Consider the following 19536-nt stretch of genomic DNA (forward strand, 5'->3'; position numbering starts at 1 on the left):
TTCAGAAAACTAGGAATAGAAGAGAATTCCTCTGCTTGAAAAAGGGTATTTATGGAAAGGATGGATCAACCTCATACACCCTAAAACAGCTACAATAAAGACAAGCGAAGGGTGGGATGTGGAGCACATGGTAATAGAAACATTTAAGACAGAAAGGAGATGAGGGCACCTGCCTAGTTCGGTCGGTAGAGCATGCAACTCTTGATCTCGGGGTTATGAGTTCAAACTCCACATTAGGGGTAGAGTTTACTTAAAGAAAAAAAAAAGGAGATACAATATTCAAGAGCAATGAGCCAAGAAAAGTTAATAGGAACCCTCTCAAGGATGAGGAAGTAAGTTTTGAGTTCATAATATCAGAATGTGAAGTTAGGGAGGGACATGGCAAGGCAGAGAAGTTTCCAACAAGGGCATCCTTTGGCATCACCAAAAGTCATCTGATGCTTATCGGATGCACAGGTATCAGAGCTAATTAGAACTTTTTAAAAATTTTTAAAAAATATTTATTTATTTTATGAGAGACAGCGAATGAGCAGGGGAGGAGCAGAGAGAGGGAGACATAATCTGAAGCAGGCTCTAGGCTCTGAGCTGTCTGCACAGAGCCCTACGTGGGGCTTGAACTCATAAACCATGAGATCATGTCCCAAGCTGAAGTCGGAAACTTAACCGACTAAACCATCCAGGTGCCCAGCTTTTTTTTTTTTTAAGTTTATTTATTTTGAGAGAGAGAGAGAGAGAGAGAGCACATGCAGGGGAGGGGCAGAGAGAGAGGAAGAGAAAGAGAATTGAAGCGGCAAGCAGGCTCTGCACTGCCAGCATGGAGCTCAATGCAGGGCTCTAACCCATGAACTGTGAGATCATGACCTGAGCCAAAGCCATGTGTTTAACCGACTGAGCCACCCAGGTGGCCCTGGAACTTTTTAAAAAGGGTTCTCTGAGATTGAAAACTGCTGTATTCAAGAAATAGAAAGCAAGAATAATATTGAAAATCATTATTTGTTATATAGTAATGATCATAAAGGAAATCAATTTTATTGGAGGAGGAATATGTATGAAGTTTAGTTAGTAGAAATAAAATGTGTTCAGTCAGTGAAATCGGGGCGGGGGGCTTCTAGAGAAACAACCAGAGCTAGGAGGCAGGGATGGCAGTGTTTACATTTCCACAACTAGAAAAATGAAATGAGCCAATTCTAGCAGGTAGCCCAACTTCCATGTAATTGCATAGGCTCTGCTTCCAGTGGCCTTGATTATGAGTGCTTGTGTTAGTAATGCTGTGCTGGGAAAAGCTCCACACAGGGAAGCGAAAAAGGTGAAGCCACTCACAGTCTGCCTACCTCCACCTTATGGAGAGTCTGAGGAGGAGTTTGGGAGACATTAAAGTATAAGGTCTTAAGTGGGTAGACTTCAGTTATAAATAATGGAGAATGTACTTCTCCTGGAACCTCAAGAGCCTTAGGGTTTGGGGGGTTGTGGGGTTTTTTTGGGTCTTTTTTTTTAAGATTACATTTTTAAATGGGGCCTCTAGGTGGCTCAGTTGGTTACCTGTCCGACATCGGCTCAGGTCATGATCTCAGTTCATGAGTTCAAGACCCACGTTGGTCTCTGTGCTGACAACTCAGAGCCCGGAGCCTCTTCAGGTTCTGTCTCTGTTTCTCTCTGCCCCTTCCCCTGCTAACACAGTGTCTTTCTCTTTCCTTCTCTCACTCTCAAATATAAATAAACATTTTTTTTAAAGATTTCTTTTTTTTTTTATTATTATTGAGACAAACAGATTGTGAGAGGGGGAGGGTCAGAGAGAGGGAGATACAGAATCTGAAGCAGGCTCCAGGCCCTGAGCTGTCAGCACAGAGCCTGATGCGGGGGTTGATCCCACGGACTGTGAGATCATACCTGAGCCGAAATTGGATGCTTAACTGACTGAGCCACCCAGGTGCCCCAAAAGATTTCATTTTTAAATAAAGTCTGAACCAAAGTGGGGCTTGAATTTCACAACCCAGAGAGTAAGAGTTGCATGTTCAACCAACTGAGCCTGGGAAGTCTTGGGTATTAGAAGTCTGCTTTACCTCTTCTTGACCTGATGGTGGTCATTTTCAGCAAACCCCATGACCATGAATCCAGTTGCTTTATCCATTCTATTGAGAGATGTTTCTGCCTGGGAGGAACCCCTGGCCCTGAGAGCTCACTCTCCTGAGGGCAGCTTTTGTGAATTTCCCTTATTGTCCTGTTAACACCCAGCTGTGGCAGTGGTCTTGATCTTCTCGTCCTTTGGATTAACCAAGGAGAGTTGAGCCCACCCTGTTGGAGGAATGAAGAAACAGAAAAGCGAGAAGATGGGACCCCAGGGAGAACTGGGGCGTTTGTCAGTTTACCTGCTATGAGAATATTGGGGGGGAAACAAGGAAAGAGGTTTTAGTTTTTGAGAAATGTTACTGTGGGCTATGAATTGGATCATCTTTAATAATTATTTATTTTTGAGAGAGTGGGGGAGGGGCAGAGAGAGAGGGAGACACAGAATTCGAAACAGGCTCTAGGCTCTGCGCTGTCAGCACAGAGCCCAACATGGGGCTTGAACTGTCAAACTGTGAGATCATGACCTGAGCCAAACTCAGACGCTTAACTGACTGAGCCACCCAGGCACTACTCCATTATCTTTTTTTTTTTTTTAATTAATAGATGCAGGATGCCTGGGTCACTTGGTTGAGCATCTGCCCTTGGTTTCAGGTCAAGTTATGATCTCACGATTTTGTGGGTTTGAGTCCCACATTGGGCTCTGTGCTGGCAGTTCAGAGCTTCCTTGGGATTCTCTCTCTCCCTATCTCCACTCCGCCCCTTCCTGTGCTGTCACTGCCTCGCTCAGAGTAAATAAATAAAATTTTAAAGAAATTTTTTTAAATGGATGCTATTTTTTTAGAATAAAGATTGCCAGTGTTTTCAGATGTTCTGTGTAGAACCTCATTTGTTTGTCAACATCCTTTCAGATTAGGGCTCACCTGGGTACAAACAGCTGAGAAGCCAGGGGTAGCCATGCAGCAAAAGGAAGTGCTCTTCACTGCTTTAAAGGTCTTCAAAGAAATACAGTGATTAAAATGAAAAGTCTGAGCAAGGACCCTTGAAATCTGAATATTCATTATTGTTAACCTAGAATAGCATTAAACACACTGGGGAGCTCTGTGAATGAATACTGGCTGGATGAATGGGTTCTAAGCAGAACCTGCTCTAAATAGGTCCATGTCGCCTGCAGTGCCCACCGAAGGCTCCTATTTCACCAGCTCCAGAGTGGGAGGCAAGCGAGGGACCATCAGGGAGCTTGCTGTCACGCTGCAAGGACCCAAGGACAATACTCTCCTGTTTGAGTCAAGGTTTGAGAGCGGGAATCTGCAAAAAGCTGTCAGAGTGTGAGTAACAGGAATTTCCCTAAGGGGTGATTGCTGCAGTGACTGACTTGTCTTCAGGAGTCATAGTTGGAGTTAGGAGTGTTTTTGATAAAGAGAGAAGTGAGGAGAAATGGTTATGAGGATGAAGAAAAATGGAATAACTGTGACTCATTTTCCCCCAGAGTAAAAATGTATCTATATTGTTTTTTCTGCCTGTGAAAGAAATTAGTTTGATTAATTTGCATTAATAGCGGCGCCTGCTGGCTCAGTTGGAGTGTGATCTCAGGGTCGTGAGTTCAAGCTCTGTGTGGTGTAGAGATTACTTAACTAAAACTTAAGAAAAAAATTCTGTATTAATAAAAATGTATAATATAAAAAATTGAAGTTCTGTAATCCTACCTCCCAGATGCAGCAACTGCTAACAGTTTGGTATATATGCAGTGATTTTTCACCCTCTTAATGTGTATGTATAATGTACAGAAATTATTTTATTTTAAAAAATAGGATAATGGTATATATACCATTTTGCAAATTGCTTTTTTTCTACATAATAAACTTTATATTTTTCCTATGGAGTACTATAGATTTATCTCTTCATTTTTAATAATTCATATTATTCTATTGTGTGGGTGTTCTGTATCTTATGTGCCCTGGCCCCCAACTGATAGGAAATGAAGGTATTCACTATGTTTAATGTATTAACAGAATTAATACCCTTGGGCACTTTTAAATTTTTATATATTTTTAATTAATTAATTTATTTTTTAATTTACATCCTAGTTAGCATCTAGTGCAACAATGATTTCAGGAGTAGAATCCAGTGATTTATCCCCTACATATAACACCCAGTGCTCATCCCCACAAGTGTCTTCCTTAGTGCCCCTTGCCCATCTAGCCCATCCCCCTCCCACAACCCCTCCAGGAGCCCTCTGTTTATTCTCTGTATTTAAGAGTCTCTTATGTTTTGTCCCCTTCCCTGTTTTTATATTATTTTTGCTTCCCTTCTTTTATGCTCATCTGTTTTGTATCTTAAATTCCTCATATGAGTGAAGTCATATGATATTTGTCTTTCTCTGACTGACTAATTTCACTTAGCATAATACCCTCTAGTTCCATCCACATAGTTGCAAAGGGATTTATATTTTTAAATATTTGTGATTTTATGGGATAAATTCTAGAAATATAATTGGTGGCCCAAAGGGTTTGAACACTTTAAGTATTGCTGTTTTTTGTCAAATTACCCTCCAACATGCTTTCCATTCCCATCAGCAGTGTATGACAGTGACTGTTTCCCAGAGTTGGAATATGCATGAGATGGAGGGAGAATCCTATTGCAACGTGCCTTTCTTGCATTATGCCTGTGGGGGGCGGGGCAGCTTTTCAGGACTTAGCATTTGTATTTTCTCTTCTGCTATTTTCAGTAAGGTGAATGCCTTCCAGAGATGCCCCCTCATGTTCAAACAGTCAGAGGTAAAGTAAGCTGAGGCTGACAGGTCTCCATGGCGGTCAAGTCCAGGATGTAGCTAACAGCCTACAGAGGGCTGGCCTCACTACCGTGCATTGTGGTGCTGAGAAATGCATTGAAGTGGTTAGAAACTGCTACTGGGCATTCCAGAAAGATACTAAAAAGCTCACAGAGCTCCCAAATATCCCAAATAAACTGTATTTGACCCAGATTCCTTCCTGCCTAACGTATGAGTTGGGGAACCAGGTACATTAGAAAATTAACTTTTGATGTAGCAGGCTTTCCTGTTGACATAAGATCTATTTTTGCCAGGGGGAAACAGTTTTTTAGATTTGTGTTTTGCGGGGGGGATGTGGGGTTACAGAGATATTCTTCTGTTTTCTCCATTACAGAGACACCTATGAGTATGAACTCACCTTGCGGACGGACCTCTACACAAACAAACACACTCAGTGGTTTTATTTTCGAGTGCAGAACACCAGAAAAGATGCCACCTACCGCTTCACCATTGTCAACTTGCTGAAACCCAAGAGCCTTTATACTATAGGAATGAAGCCACTCATGTACTCCCAATTGGATGCCAAGACCCACAACATTGGCTGGAGGAGAGAAGGGAATGAAATCAGGTACTTTAAGAACAACAGGGACGATGGGCAGCCGCCCTTTTACTGTCTTACGTGGACCGTCCGGTTCCCACATGACCAGGACACTTGCTTCTTCGCACACTTCTACCCATACACATACACTGACTTGCAGTGCTACCTGGTGTCAGTGGCAAACAACCCTGTCCAGTCTCAGTTCTGCAAACTCCGAACGTTATGCAGGAGCCTAGCCGGAAATACCGTCTACCTGCTCACCATCACCAACCCATCCCGGACCCCTCAAGAGGCAGCTGCGAAGAAAGCCGTGGTCTTGAGTGCCAGAGTCCACCCTGGAGAAAGTAACGGCTCCTGGGTCATGAAAGGCTTTTTGGACTTCATCCTTAGCAACTCTCCAGATGCCCAGCTCCTCAGAGATCTCTTTGTCTTCAAAGTGGTCCCTATGTTAAATCCAGATGGAGTGATTGTGGGGAATTACCGGTGTTCGTTGGCTGGAAGGGACTTGAACAGACACTACAAGACCATGCTGAAGGAGTCTTTCCCCTGCATCTGGCACACCAGGAACATGATCAAAAGGTGAGGGCCTTTATCTGTTGATCTTCCTCCGAATGCTGTGGGCGCTGTCCGATGGGTGCGAGGGCTCTTCTCAATGCAGGAATCAGACACGGCTTGGGAGACGGTCTCCCATCCTCTTTGCAGTCACATGGGTTTGTTCAGTTTCAAACTTTTAAGTCACGTTTTGTCTCTGGGGCGAAATTGAACATGCAAGATTTCTGCCAGGCGTCATTTCACTTATAAGTGAAAGAATGGGATGGAGAGGTCAGAAGTCCGAGCAGTTCACAGGTGTCAGGAGGCCTGTGGAGTAATAATCAGAGGCCCGAACAGTTAGGCAGGGTTTGTGTGTAGGGGACAGGCAGTGTTCCCAGTGCTTTACACATAGGACCCGTGTCAGCTTCACCCTAACCCCCCGAGGTAGGCGCAGTCAGTATTTCAGTATGTGTATGGTGAGGAAACTAAGGCCCACGAAAGTCACGTCGCTTGCCCAAGGTCATAGAGCTAATAAGCGACAGCATAGATAATTTGAATACAGGCTCTTGGGTTCCAGAATCTGAGCTCCTTATTACCTCTTATATTTCATCTCATAAAGAAAGAATAATAAATAAATCAGTTAATATTTTCCAAACCTGTGTGAAAGCAATTGAAGGCTATGATGCAACAGCACTCACCTTAAAGGAACTGGAACTACAGCGTGTAAGATGTGTGAATGCACACAGCTTCTCACCTTATCTGTGTGGAAGGGTGGGCGCAGTGCTGGGCTGGCAGGCAAGATGGCTAAGCGCATGTGCTTGGGAGTCTAGCCGGGCCTGGCTTTGAGACATGGTTTTACCACTGGCTGGTTCTGTGACCTTGGACGTGATTGCACCTCCCTGTGCTTCAGCTTTCTCATTTGTAGAGATGAATGGTGACCCGCCTTGGGTGGTTACTATGGAGATGAACCGCCTTGGGTGGTTACTGTGAGGATGAGATGAGAGGATCCTTGCCCTCTGTTTAGCACAGTGCCCAGCATGTTGTGTGTGGCATTACTGTCATCCTCTTCATCCTACCAGTGTCATCATCGTGGAGAGCTGACAGTGACGGAAGACCGAGGAGGTGGCCTGGGTGAAGAGGAGCTGAGCCGTACAGGGACAGGCCCTGGAAAGTCAGGGACCCAGGCTGTCTTTGTTTCTCTTTGTCATCCCTACACTTACAGCCTCTCCTCTTTCGCTTTCCCCGAGTCTGCCCCCACGGGGTGCTTTCTTTCAGTAGATTTCCTCCACTTCCGTAACTTATAGGAGGCCTACCCAGCCCCACTTTCCACATCAGGGCATATTCATTTCAAGTCCCTCTGACTGGCAGGGGTGAGGAGCGCGGCTGGCGTGTTTACAGCAGTGGCTGAGGATGGAGACAGGGTCCTTGGAAGGGGTTGGCATTTTCTTTAGGGGGAAGGTTACAGACATACTTAAGGAAGATGGACTGTAAAAGATCCTTGATTATTTTCATGCATCTGGATGTCCACTGAACCTTTTGTTTGCCCCCCTCAATAGACTTCTTGAAGAAAGAGAGGTTCTCATGTACTGTGACTTCCACGGCCACAGCCGTAAGAATAATATCTTCTTGTATGGCTGTAACAACAGTGATCGCAAGTACTGGCTTCATGAGCGAGTCTTTCCTTTCATGTTAAGCAAAAACGCTCCAGATAAGGTAAGCACATAAGGTCATTTCCCGTCCATTGACTAAGGAGGAAAGGAGTTCACTGCGTCTTATATGTAGTATTTAATCTGCCACTTTACATCTTTCTTCATTATCTTGGGTAAATCCTAGCAGCCCAGACCTCAAGACTTTACTCTGGTTTTGGTTTACAATATAATGATTCAACAGTTCTATACATTATTCAGTCATTCATCATAAGTGTTCCCTTAATCCCCTTTACCTAGTTCACCCATCCTCCTCCTTCCTCCCCTCTGCCAACCACCAGTTTGTCCTCTGTACTTAAGACTCTGCTTTTTTGTCTCTTTCTCTTTGTTTTGTTTTTTAAATTCTACATGTGAATGAAATCATATGGTACTTGTCTTTCTTGATTTCACATAGCATTATACCCTTTAGGTCCATCCCTGTTGTTAAAAATGGCAAGACCTCATTCTTTTTTATGGCTGAGTAATATTCCATTGTGTATAGATACCACATCTTTGTCCATTCATCTGTTAACGGATACTTGGGTTGTTTTCATATCTTGGCTATTGTATAAACATATGGATGCAATAAACATATGGGCACATATGTATCTTTTTTGAATTATTGTTTTTGTTTTCTTTGGGTAAATACCCAGTAGTGGAATTACTGGATCATATGGTCATTCTATTTTTAACTTTCTGAGGAACCTTCATACTGTTTTCCACAGTGGCCATACCAATTTATATTCCTACCAACAATGCATGAGGGTTCCTTTTTCTCCATATCTACACCCACACTTGTTATTTCTTGTCTTTGATCCTAATCATTCTGACAGGTGTAGGTAATACCTCATTGTGGTTTTGATTTGCATTTCCCTGATGATGTGTGATGTTGAGGATCTTTTCATGTGCCCGTTGGCCGTTTGTACATCTTTGGTAAAAGGTGAAAGTTTTATACAATCTGAAGAGAAACCAGAGTTGTACATTTTCTTTGGAAAGGGGCTTCAAGAATTTAGAAGGTGTGGCTTTAAGAATTACTCTGTATACATCCACAAAAGAACAGATAAATAAAATGTAGTATATTCACACAATGGAGTATTATTAGGCAATAAAAAATGAGGTGCTGATATGCTAAGACATGGTGAACTTTGAAAACATGCTTCATGAAAGAAGCCAGACCTAAAAGGCCACATTTTTATGTGATTCCATGCCATGAAATATTCAGAAGAGGCAAATCTGTAGAGACAGAAAGTCGTTTAGTGATTTGTCAGCGGGGAGGGGGAAAGTGGCATGACTGCTAGTAGGTACAGGTTTTGGCGGGGGGGGGGGGGTAATGAAAACATCCTGAACAGAGAGAGGTGATGGCTGCACAACTGTAAATATACTTGCATCGTTGAATTGTGTACTTTAAAGGTGTGAGTTTTACAGTATGTGAGTTATATCTCAGTAAAGATGAATGTTTATTAATTTTTTAAATGTTAATTTTTGAGAGACAGAGACACAGACAGAGTGCGAGTGGGGGAGGGCAGAGAGAGAGACACACGCACAGAATCTGAAGCAGGCTCCAGGCCCTGAGCTGTCAGCGCAGAGCCCCGTGCAGGGCTCAGACCCACAAACTGTGGGATTATGAAGTGAGACGCTCAACCGGCTGAGCCACCCAGGCGCCCCTCAATTAAAGATGATTTTTTTAATGCTTTTTATTTATTTTTGAGAGACAGAGAGAGACAGCACGAGCATGGGAGGGTCAGAGAGAAAGAGAGACACAGAATCTGAAACAGGCTCCAGGCTCTAAGCTAGCTGTCAGCACAGAGCCTGATGCGGGGCTCAAAAAAGATGATTTTTAAAAATTGGTCTGGCTTCTTTGCCTGGGCACAAGTTCAGACTCTTAGTAGGTAGCTTATCCTCTTTAATCCTGTGGTTAGCAGTGGAAGAAGGGATTGAATGATTAATAAAATACTAATATTATACGAGCCTCCACAGAGAAGTTCATATAAGACAAGATTACAAATAATTGTAAGATAGTAAATGGCCAAAAAAACCAACTTAAAAGTTTTTTAACAGTTGGCTGAGTAACAGCTTTGACAGGCGTTGGCTTAGGAGTTGGTTTGCAGCATCATAAGTAGTTCCACAAAATTATATTTCATTAGAAAGAAGAAATTAGGGGGACCTAGGTGGCTCAGTTAGTTACGTGTTCAACTCTTGATTTTGGCTCGGGTCGTGATCTCATTAACTGTGAGATTGAGCCCGTTGTCGGGCTCTGCACTGACAGCGAGGAGCCTGCTTGGGATTCTTTATCTCTTTGGCGCTCCCACATTCACATGAGCTCTCTTGCTCCCCAACAAATGTTTATTTGTTTTTGAGAGAAAGAGAGGGAGCAGAGGAGGGCAGAGTGAGAAGGAGACAGAAGATCTGAAGCAGGTTCCGCACTGACAACTGAGAGCCTGATCTGTGAGATCATGACCTGAGCTGAAGTCAGTCGCTTAACCCACTGAGGCACCCAGGGGCCCCATCAAATAAACAAACATTTACCAAAAAACAAAAGAAAGAAGAAATTAGATTGGATTTAGAAAAGTTTTAAATGGTAGTGCACATTTTCTCCTATAAAGACATATAAGACAAATATTTTATATCTGCTATTCTTATGTTAAAAAGAAAGAGGGAGCTTTTCTTTCTCCAGTTTTTTCTTCCTTAAATTTTTTCTTTGTTTTTAAAAAAAAATCTTCCTGTCTGTGTTTGCTAGGTATTTCTTTCCTTAAATAAAATAGCATCCAAATATGTGTCATTAAAAATAAATTGGTTTTTAATTAAATGACATCCAGGGCTCCCTGGGTGGCTCAGTAGGTTAGACGTCTGACTCTTGATTTTTGCTCATTTTGGTCATGATCTCATGGGTTCGAGGGTTTGAGCCCCACATTAGGCTACGTGCTGACAGTTCAGAGCCAGCTTGGGATTCTCTCTCTCACCCCACCCCCCTACCACTCACCCACTTGCACTCTTGGTCTTTCCTTCTCTAAATAAATATTTTTTAAAAATTAAGGATGCCTGGGTGGCTCAGTCTTGAGTGTCTGACTTTGTCTCAGGTGATGATCTCAGGGTTCATGGGTTCAAGCCCCATGTCAGATTCTGTGCTGACAGCTCAGAGCCTGGAGCCTGCATCAGATTCTGTGTCTCCCTCTCTCTGCCCCTCCCCTATTTGTGCTCTCTACCAAAATAAAATAAAAACATTAAAACATTTTTTTACTTAAAGAATAAATGACATCCAGAACCCAGAATCTAAAACAATTAAAAACAGAGCTACACTAAGTAAAGAGGGATGCCAGGCTTGGAACCTTGCCCATTCTGCCTCCTTCAGTCTTTGTGGCCGGAATACCTGAGGCTCCTCAGTAGAACCCTGGATTCCAGGAGGCACCACCTAAAAACCACTAGGTAGTGAGGTACCTGCCAACTGTAAAGCATTCTCAGCAGGATCGGTCAGGACAGGTGCCAAGTGTGCATTACAAACTCCAAGTAAGGAAAGAGGGTTGGGGTGGCCATGAAGGACAGTGGAGGATATTGAACTCCAAGCCTAGAACATTAAGTATGAGGAAGTGAGACAGTTCCAGGCAGAGATTACAGGGGTGAGGCATGCCCAGATCATATATAGAGGATAACTCAACTGCATCCAAGGGCTCAAGTTGGAGAGGAGTAGAAAATAAATCTTAGAAATGTGGCTAGTGTCTTGAATGCCTAAGTAAGCCAGCATTCCCAAACTGGAGTTGAAGAAGCCCTAGTCCTGCAAAATGTCCCTGGGGAAGGTGGGGAAGAGAGGGAAGGGTGCATGGACAATAAGGAACAGAATATACTCTCTCCCTTTTGGAGACTCACAGTCTACAATAATGTGTGAAATGCTCAGAGAGGGTGTGCCTGGGTGGCTCAGTCAGTTATGTGTCTAAGTCTTAGTTTCATGGTCTCTCAGTTTCATGGGTTTGGGCCCCACGTTGAGCTCTGTGCTGGCAGCGCAGAGCCTGCTTGGGATTCTCTGTCTCTCTTTCTCTCTGCCCCTCTCCCACTCGCGCTCTCTCTGTCTCTCTCAAAATAAAAAAGAGGTCCTGCTCAGGAAGCCTGTGTAATTTTGTTATCCCTTCATCCTCCTGAGTAATAGGACCATAGAACTCATTTTCTCCTCTGTAATAGAACAATACAATTACTATTTTATGGAACATACTTTAGGAAATAGTATATAGACCCCAAGGAAACCATTCTTGTTCATATTAATGAATCATCAGCATTCTATATTTGCCAGGTTATATTAACACAGGATTTGGGTTTCTCTTTAGTTCTCTTTTCATAGTTGTAATTTTAAGGTCCAAAAGTGCAAAGAAGGGACAGGACGAGTTGTAATGTGGCGGATGGGCATCCTGAACAGCTATACCATGGAATCTACCTTCGGGGGGTCCACCCTGGGTAAGCTCTCTTTTGTATATCATAGGTCAGCATGACAAGGGGGGGCCAAGCAAAGCACTGAGGACACGAAGTCCTTTCAACGTTGGGGAGATGATCGATCTAAAGAAATTTTCTTAACTGTGCCTTATGCCAAATTGGACTAACCTCAGTATAATGTGAAATCTAACACTTGATGGGTCAGTATAGCCCCACATATGATACTTGACGAGGAATCAGGCAGATGTGGGTTTGAATTTCTGCTCTATTTCCAAGTTGTGTGATCTTGGCTAAGTTATTTGATTCATTCTTTGAACCTCGTTTTTTTAAACTAGCAATAAATAATAGTAGTACTTGCATTATCGGTAGTACTTAATGCACATAAAGTACCTGGAATAGTGCCTACTACAGAGTACAACTTCAGTAACCTTAGCCATCGTGATCGGAAGGTTTTTCATTGTCAGGGATTCTTCTGAACCAAACCAGATCTAGAAGGAGAAAGACCCCGGTCAGAAGCACAATATTCTAGAGTCAGAAGTGGTGTTTTTAAGGAGCCATTCATAAATTAGAGTTGCATTTGCTCATTATTTAATAAGAAATGTTTATGGACTTTTTTTTCCAGGCAATAAAAGAGATACTCACTTTACTATTGAGGATCTGAAGTCTCTAGGTTATCATGTTTGTGACACCCTTCTGGATTTCTGTGATCCTGACCGAACCAAGGTAAAAATGGGGTTTCCAGAAATGTGGTGGTGCTACTGTGATCAGTTTCACATGGGTCCAAAGTCCACCCACTGAGATTATAGGTGGTCTTTATTTTCCTCTTAGTATCGTTCTGAAGTTTTTATAATCAGTAAAAGAAAGTCCGCAGCCTTCACACTCTCCACAAATGGCAAGACCTCACAGCTCACCAAGAACGTAGAAGCCTCCTTCAGCACACCGCCTCTCACTTTGCTTTCCAGAAATGCAGGAGCCCTTCCCCTTCTCCGAAACTAACCCCGCCCTTTGTGCACCCCCCAGCCCCCCAGTCCATGGCCTCCCTGAGGTCTTACCTCATTAATTACCACCTCCCCTTTCTGTGTCCTCAGTGTTTGCCTCTTCTTTCTCCTTCTTCTTCTTCTTCTTCTGGTTTACTTATTTGTGTATTTTCAATATTTATTTACTTGGTTTAAGAGAGAGGGAGAGTGCAAGCACGTGAGTCGGGGAGGGGCAGAGGGAGAGAGAGAGTCCAAAGCAGGCTCTAGGCTGTCAGCACGGAGCTTGATATGGGGCTAAAACTCAAAGAACTGTGAGATCATGACCTGAACCGAAATCAAGAGTTGGACACTTAGCCAACTGAGCTACCCAGGTGCCCCTTTAATAAAAAATATTTAAAGGAGAATTCAGCCACAACATGGCCTATTAAATCACTTCTGCCATAGGCCAAAATCTGAAGAACCCCATTATAATATTTTCTTCCTTGCTATTCAAAAAAATACAATAAATCAGACTTTTGCATTAAGAAGTTTATTATTGTCTCTAGCTAAGGAAAAGTGCCTAAAGCATAGTTCACTCGTGTTCTGCCCTAGTGCCTTTCCACATATGCTTTGTAAATACTGGATACATAACTGAATAATCGAAAATGTCCCTTTTTTCACTTCCACAGTTCATGCAGTGTCTAACAGAGCTTAAAGAGCTCTTACAACAAGAAATCCGTAAGAAATTCAATGAACATGGTCAAGATATGGATTTAGAAGGAAGTTGGAGTGACATCTCTTTGTCTGACATTGAATCGAGGTAACAAACTTCATTTCAAAGAAAACCCAGAGAGAGGGGCACCGGGGTGGCTTGGCCAGTTAGATGTCCAGTTCTTGGTTTTGGCTCCGGTCATGATCGCACAGTTGTTGGGTTGGAGCTCCGTGCTGATGCTGACCACCTGGGAGCCTGCTTGGGATCCTCTCTCTCTGGCCCTCCTGTGCATGAGCGGACGCTCTCTCTCTCTCTCTCTCTCTCAAAATAAATTTAAAAAACAAGCAAACAAACGAAAAAGGAAAAACCAGACAAGTTCTATTTTTTTTATAGTTTTTGTTTGCTCTGTTGTTTTGTGGGTTTTGAGCCAAAGGTGCACAATATTGACTACATCATAGCACACTGAAATAGATTTCATTTCTTCAGCAACTACATATTGAGTGATTGCTCTCTGATGGTGTCTTTTCTCGGTTAGAGAAGTGGGCAGGCAGTATGCCTAGGGCCTTTAGGCAGTTTTAAAGCCTTTGTATTTTACTCCAAGAGAGATGGAAAGCCTTTGGAAGGTTTTAAGTAGAGAAATGTCATGTTCTGACTTGGGTTTCAGGTTCAGTAGGAATACCCTGGCTGCTGTGTGGAAGACAGATTGTAGGGAGGAAATGTGTAAGCAGAGGCATGCATTGGAGGCTCTTACAAGAATACAGGTAAATGCAGATGGTGGTCTAGATGTGAGTAGTTGTAGTGGTTGGGGGTATATGAATTGGTTGGATTCTAGATATATTTTGAAGTTTCAAACATTAGGGTTTTCTTATGGATGGGATATGGAGCATGAAAGAAAGAGAATGAGTCCATAACTGACATTGCCCTTCAGTGAGATGGGGAGGATTAGGTGGTGGGGAAGGTCAGGGGAGTGGTGAAGGTCAGGAGGCTAGTGTCAGGCTGAGATGTCTATGCAGCATCTAAATGGAGATATTGAATAGGCAGTTGAATATATGAGTCTGGAGTTCGGTGGAGAGGTCAAATAGAGATGTCATTGGTTAGGTGGTGTTTAAACCTTAAGACTAGGTGAGATCCCAAGGGAGCATGTGCAGGTAGAGTAAACAGGAGGCCCATGTCTAAGCAGGGTGCCACAGCTCTCAGGTCACAGAGATAGGGAGGATCCAGCAAAATGAGGTAAGAAGTCCAGGACCTTACGGTGGCCGACAGGCTATAGGATCTAGCCACCTGATACATTATAACCTTCACCCTCACACTTTCACGTACTGCTATGGCTACACTGGCCTCCTCACTCTTCTTCAGACTTGTCAGGCCCTCTTCTGCCTCAGGGCCTTTGCACTAGCTGTCCCAGTTGCCTGGAATGCTCTTCCCAGAGATATCCACATGGGTCCTTCCTTTGCCTACTTCAAGTCTTTGTTTAAATGTCAAATTTTTCGGGGCGTCTGGGTGGCTCAGTCAGTTAGGCATCCGGCTTCAGCTCAGGTCATGATCTCACAGTTCGTGGGTTTGAGCCCCATGTCAGGCTCTGTGCTGACAGCTAGCTCAAGAGCCTGGAGTCTGCTTCAGAGTCTGTGTCTCCCTCTCTTTCTGACCCTTCCCTATTCCCACTGTCTCTCTATGTTTCTCAAAAATAAAGAACATAAAAAAAATTAAAAATTTTTTTAAAAAATAAATGTCAAATTTTTCAATGTGGCTTACCTCAGTACTCTGATAGTTCCACTTGCTTCCCTGCCTTTGCCCTCCTGCCACTATACCCTATCCCCCTGAGGTATTCTACTTTTTTTCCATAGCATTTTATCACCTTCTGTCTGTCTTATGTCATTTATATCTTTATTGTGTTTATTATGTATTGTCTGTTTCCTCCTACTGGATGTAGGTTCTGCAAGGTCAGAGATCTTTATTTTGTTCACCTCTGTACCTTATGCGCCTGGAACAGTACCCGGCAACTAGGGAGAGCTCAGTAACTATTTGTTGAATTAATTTAGTTTGTAAGGTCTCAGCCCCACCCTCATGATCTCTTCAGCTATTGTAGGAAGCCCCCAGGTGGGTGAATATCTCATAGGTGTGAGGTCGGAGGTGCAGGAACACCTTCTACGCCAGCTTACTGGCCAAGGTGCCTTATCCCTGTCCCAGCTGCCCTCGGTCAGAAGATTTCTGGGCTGGACATGACAGTCCTCTGCCGTAGGCCACGCTGTAGACTGGTGGACAGTCGAAGGGGACGGCTCTCCCTCCTACTCTGTGTGGACATAGAGTTGACGTCTGTTAACTTAAGCAGCTAAGTCTCCCAAAGGTGTCCTTAGGAACCTTAAGTCAGACCACGAGGCCAGGCAGTGTGCCCCATTCACCATGTTGCGTCTTCCACTCTCCCAGAATTCTTTGCCTGGCTCTCCAGGACCACTGCGTGAGCCACTCTTCACTCGCAGCCTCAAAAACAACATGCCCCTGCATGTCAGTCTGCTGGTCAGAGCCCAGGGCGAGTCCACTAGAACCAGGGAGGCTGCATCCTCGCTGGCTCAGCCGGGAGCCTCTGATACTTCTAGTTAAGAACGATCAAAACCATGTTGCCAGCCTCTGAACAGGAAGCCAGCTGTCACGGGCCTCCACGGGCCTCCACGTATCCATTCTCACCTTCACCCAGCAAAGCAGACTGCGAGTGTCCGAGCCCAGTCTGAGTGTGCCCTGTGTGTGCACATCCACGGTTTTCAACATTTTCTGTGGCATGCCGCATCTAAAAAGTTTTTAGTTATCTCCAAAAGGGACGTCAGAGACTCTTATCCAGTGACCTCAAAGGCTGTTCCTCAGACTAGAAAAGCTTTTTGAGAACAGGGAAATGGGAATTAGATCAGAGAATAGAGAGCTTTCTTCCCACTGTCCTACCTGGGGTTCCTCAGTGTGCACTGAAGGGAGGGAGGGGGAGCATGAACAGGATGAAAGACCTGAGCAGAAGAATGATTTGAAATGCTTTTCCCAGGAGATCTGAGTTTTGTGCCTCAGACTCTGTTTTCTACATGGAGGCCACGTGGTAGAGCACAGCGCTGGCTTACACACCCCGGGAGGGCGGAGCGTATAATGGGACGCTTAAACAATGGGCTGATGGCCGGAGAATCCGAGTCCTCGTTCACCCTAGCCCTTGAAGGAAGGGGGTGGGCCCTCTGTGGGGCAAGACTTCAGGTCAGTCTGGACCTGCAACCCCAACTTTTGACGTGGGAATTGAGATAATAAAAGTAATATTCCTGGTCTCTGACCTACAGATTTCTTGTTATCAAGTATGTTTATGTACATATTTAACTCAGCTTTATTTATTTATTTTTTAATGTTTATTTGTTTGAGAGGAAGGGAAACAGGTGAGCAGGGGAGGGGAAGAGAGAGAGAGACACACACAGAATCCACAAGCAGGCTCCAGGCTCTGAGCTGTCAGCACAGAGCCCGATGCAGGGCTCAATCCCACACACCATGAGATCATGACCTGAGCTGAAGTCAGACACTTAACCGACTGAGCCACCCAGGGGCCCCATATTTAACTCACTTTTAAAGAGTACCTGGGAGGTTCCTTGCTCTCTGAACTGGACCTGGCTGGACAGGAATGAATGAAACAAACCCTGCTTTCAAACAATCACAGTCCTCTGGAAAACTCTAGGGCTGCACGGCCTCCCACAGTGGCTGCCACAGGCAGCTTTGCCCACCTGGCCAGCACTTACTTTGCCACATGGATTACAGAGTCCTTGGGGCCATGGGCTCTGCCACGTTCCTCTCTGCTCTCAATGAACTCACTGCCTGTCACGGAGTTCACATTCAGAATGAATGAATGAATGAATGTGCTTGTCAAAATTGTTCGTCCTTGAAATGCAGGCCTGGGGGCAAATAGCAGGCTGGGTGTCCCAATCCCAGCTGCCGGTTGGGTAAATGTTTTACTTCCTAGATCCTGGTAACAGGCGTCTCCCTTTCTTCTTTCGGAAACAGCACCAGTGGTTCTGATAGCTCCCTCTCAGACGGTCTCCCTGTTCACCTTCTGAACATAGCAGAGAAGGTAAGATTACACAGGCCCTTCCACTCAGGAAGTAGCAGCCTTCCGGAGAGCATGAGCCTCCTGGTTAGGTTGGTGGAGTTTTCCAAATATCCTAAAATCTGCAGAAAATACAGCAATAGCATCCTCACTGGTTACCCTGCCCTGGAGTCTTTAATTTTGTCCTTTATAACTTTCCATTTATTTATTTATTCTTAATGTTTATTTATTAAACTTTTTTAAAATGTTTATTTATTTTTGAGAGGGAGAGCGACAGAGTGTGAGTGGGAAAAGGACATAGAGAGAGGGAGACACAGAATCGGAAGCAGGCTTCAGGCTCCGAGCTGTCAGCACAGAGCCAGACACGGGGCTCGAACCCACAAACCATGAGATCATGACCTGAGCCGAAGTTGGTTGCTTAACCAACTGAGTCTCACCCAGGTGTCCCTATTTATTTGTTTTTAATAACTTTCCTTTTAAAAATCTAGGGGCAAAAAATGTGAAGGATCCATGTTTATTACAAAGTTAACAACAACAAAAGTTTAACTAAAAGTGAAAACCCTCTTCAGAGTTAGAGGTTGTCTCCTGATCTTGGGGTTGTGAGTTCAAGGCCCATGTTGGGTATAGAGTTTACCTAAAAAAACAAAAACAAAACTAAGAGATAGAGGTTGTTAAAAATGACCCATACTTTTTAAAAAAGTGTTTCTTTTTTTTTTAAGTTTCTTTTATTTATTTTGAGAAAGAGAGGAAGAGCACGAGCAGGGGAAGGGCAGAGAGAAGGGGAGGGTGAGAATCCCAAGCAGGTTCTGCACTGTCAGCATGGAGCCTGACTCGGGGCTCAGTCCCATGAAGCGCAAGATCATAGCCTGAGCCAAAAATCAAGAGTCAGATGCTTAACCAACTAAGCTACCCAGGTGCCCCCAAAAGTGTTTCTTACTCATATAGTCTTAGGTAGTTTCTCATACTTCCGTATATTCAGTGTTCTTTGCCCCATCTCATTCACAGGCCTTATCACATAGATGATATATTTGTTGTGGTTCATTATGCACATGATTTCATAGTCACATGAATAAATATCTCCATCATACAGGGCGCCTAGGGGGCTTAGTCAGTTGAGCGTCCAACTCTTGATTTCAGCCTGGGTCATGGTCCTGGGGTCATGGGATCAAGCCCTGCATAAGGCTCCATGCCGAGCATCGCACCTGCTTGTGTAAGATTCTCTCTCTCTCCCCCGCTGCCCCTCTCTCTCAAAGAAGAAAAAGAAGAAGATATAACTCTGTCACAGGGTGAGATTAAGGCTGTGCCAGGTGGAGCCAGTCAAATCAGACTGGACCCTATCGTTTTTTCGGCTGGGTTTACAACAACAACATGGGTAAAGGCTTCGCCACACAGGAGGTCCCTGGAAAGTCAGTCCTGAGCTTCACTTGCTTAATTACTGAAGCCACGTCGGTAACAGCCAAACCGGCTCCTCTGAGTACACTCCTGATAGTCCGTATTGTCTGCACCTGACATCATGGCCACACGTAATCCGGTTTCATGTTACAAAAGACAGATACTTGGATGCCAGTACAGGGGTCCCTTGGGCGGCACACCTGTAGTAGCGGGATCTGGGGGTGTTGACCGGGGAGCGGGGCAGCTGAACTGTGTGTCCTCCAAACCAGCGGCAGGTGGGCACCGTGAGGGCGCACGTCCTGGGGGAGCCCTCCGGTCCTGAGTGTTGCTGAGAGTGCGGCAGGCAGGTGGGCCC

The 19536-nt window shown here is 44.3% G+C and overlaps 1 protein-coding gene across 1 annotated transcript in view; it reads left to right on the top strand.

Moving 5' to 3' along the window:
• Positions 1-19536, top strand: part of AGBL2 (ATP/GTP binding protein like 2) — a 42335-nt gene that overhangs the window by 16456 nt on the left and 6343 nt on the right. The window contains exons 8-14 of the mRNA XM_029915534.1: positions 3239-3392; positions 5229-6011; positions 7520-7676; positions 11962-12088; positions 12687-12787; positions 13710-13840; positions 17747-17881. Of these exons, the coding sequence (XP_029771394.1) occupies positions 3239-3392; positions 5229-6011; positions 7520-7676; positions 11962-12088; positions 12687-12787; positions 13710-13840; positions 17747-17881 (1588 nt within the window). The remainder of the gene's footprint in view (positions 1-3238; positions 3393-5228; positions 6012-7519; positions 7677-11961; positions 12089-12686; positions 12788-13709; positions 13841-17746; positions 17882-19536) is intronic.

The sequence above is a fragment of the Suricata suricatta genome, chromosome 11, assembly GCF_006229205.1.
Source record: "Suricata suricatta isolate VVHF042 chromosome 11, meerkat_22Aug2017_6uvM2_HiC, whole genome shotgun sequence".
Classification (NCBI taxonomy): Eukaryota; Metazoa; Chordata; class Mammalia; order Carnivora; family Herpestidae; genus Suricata; species Suricata suricatta.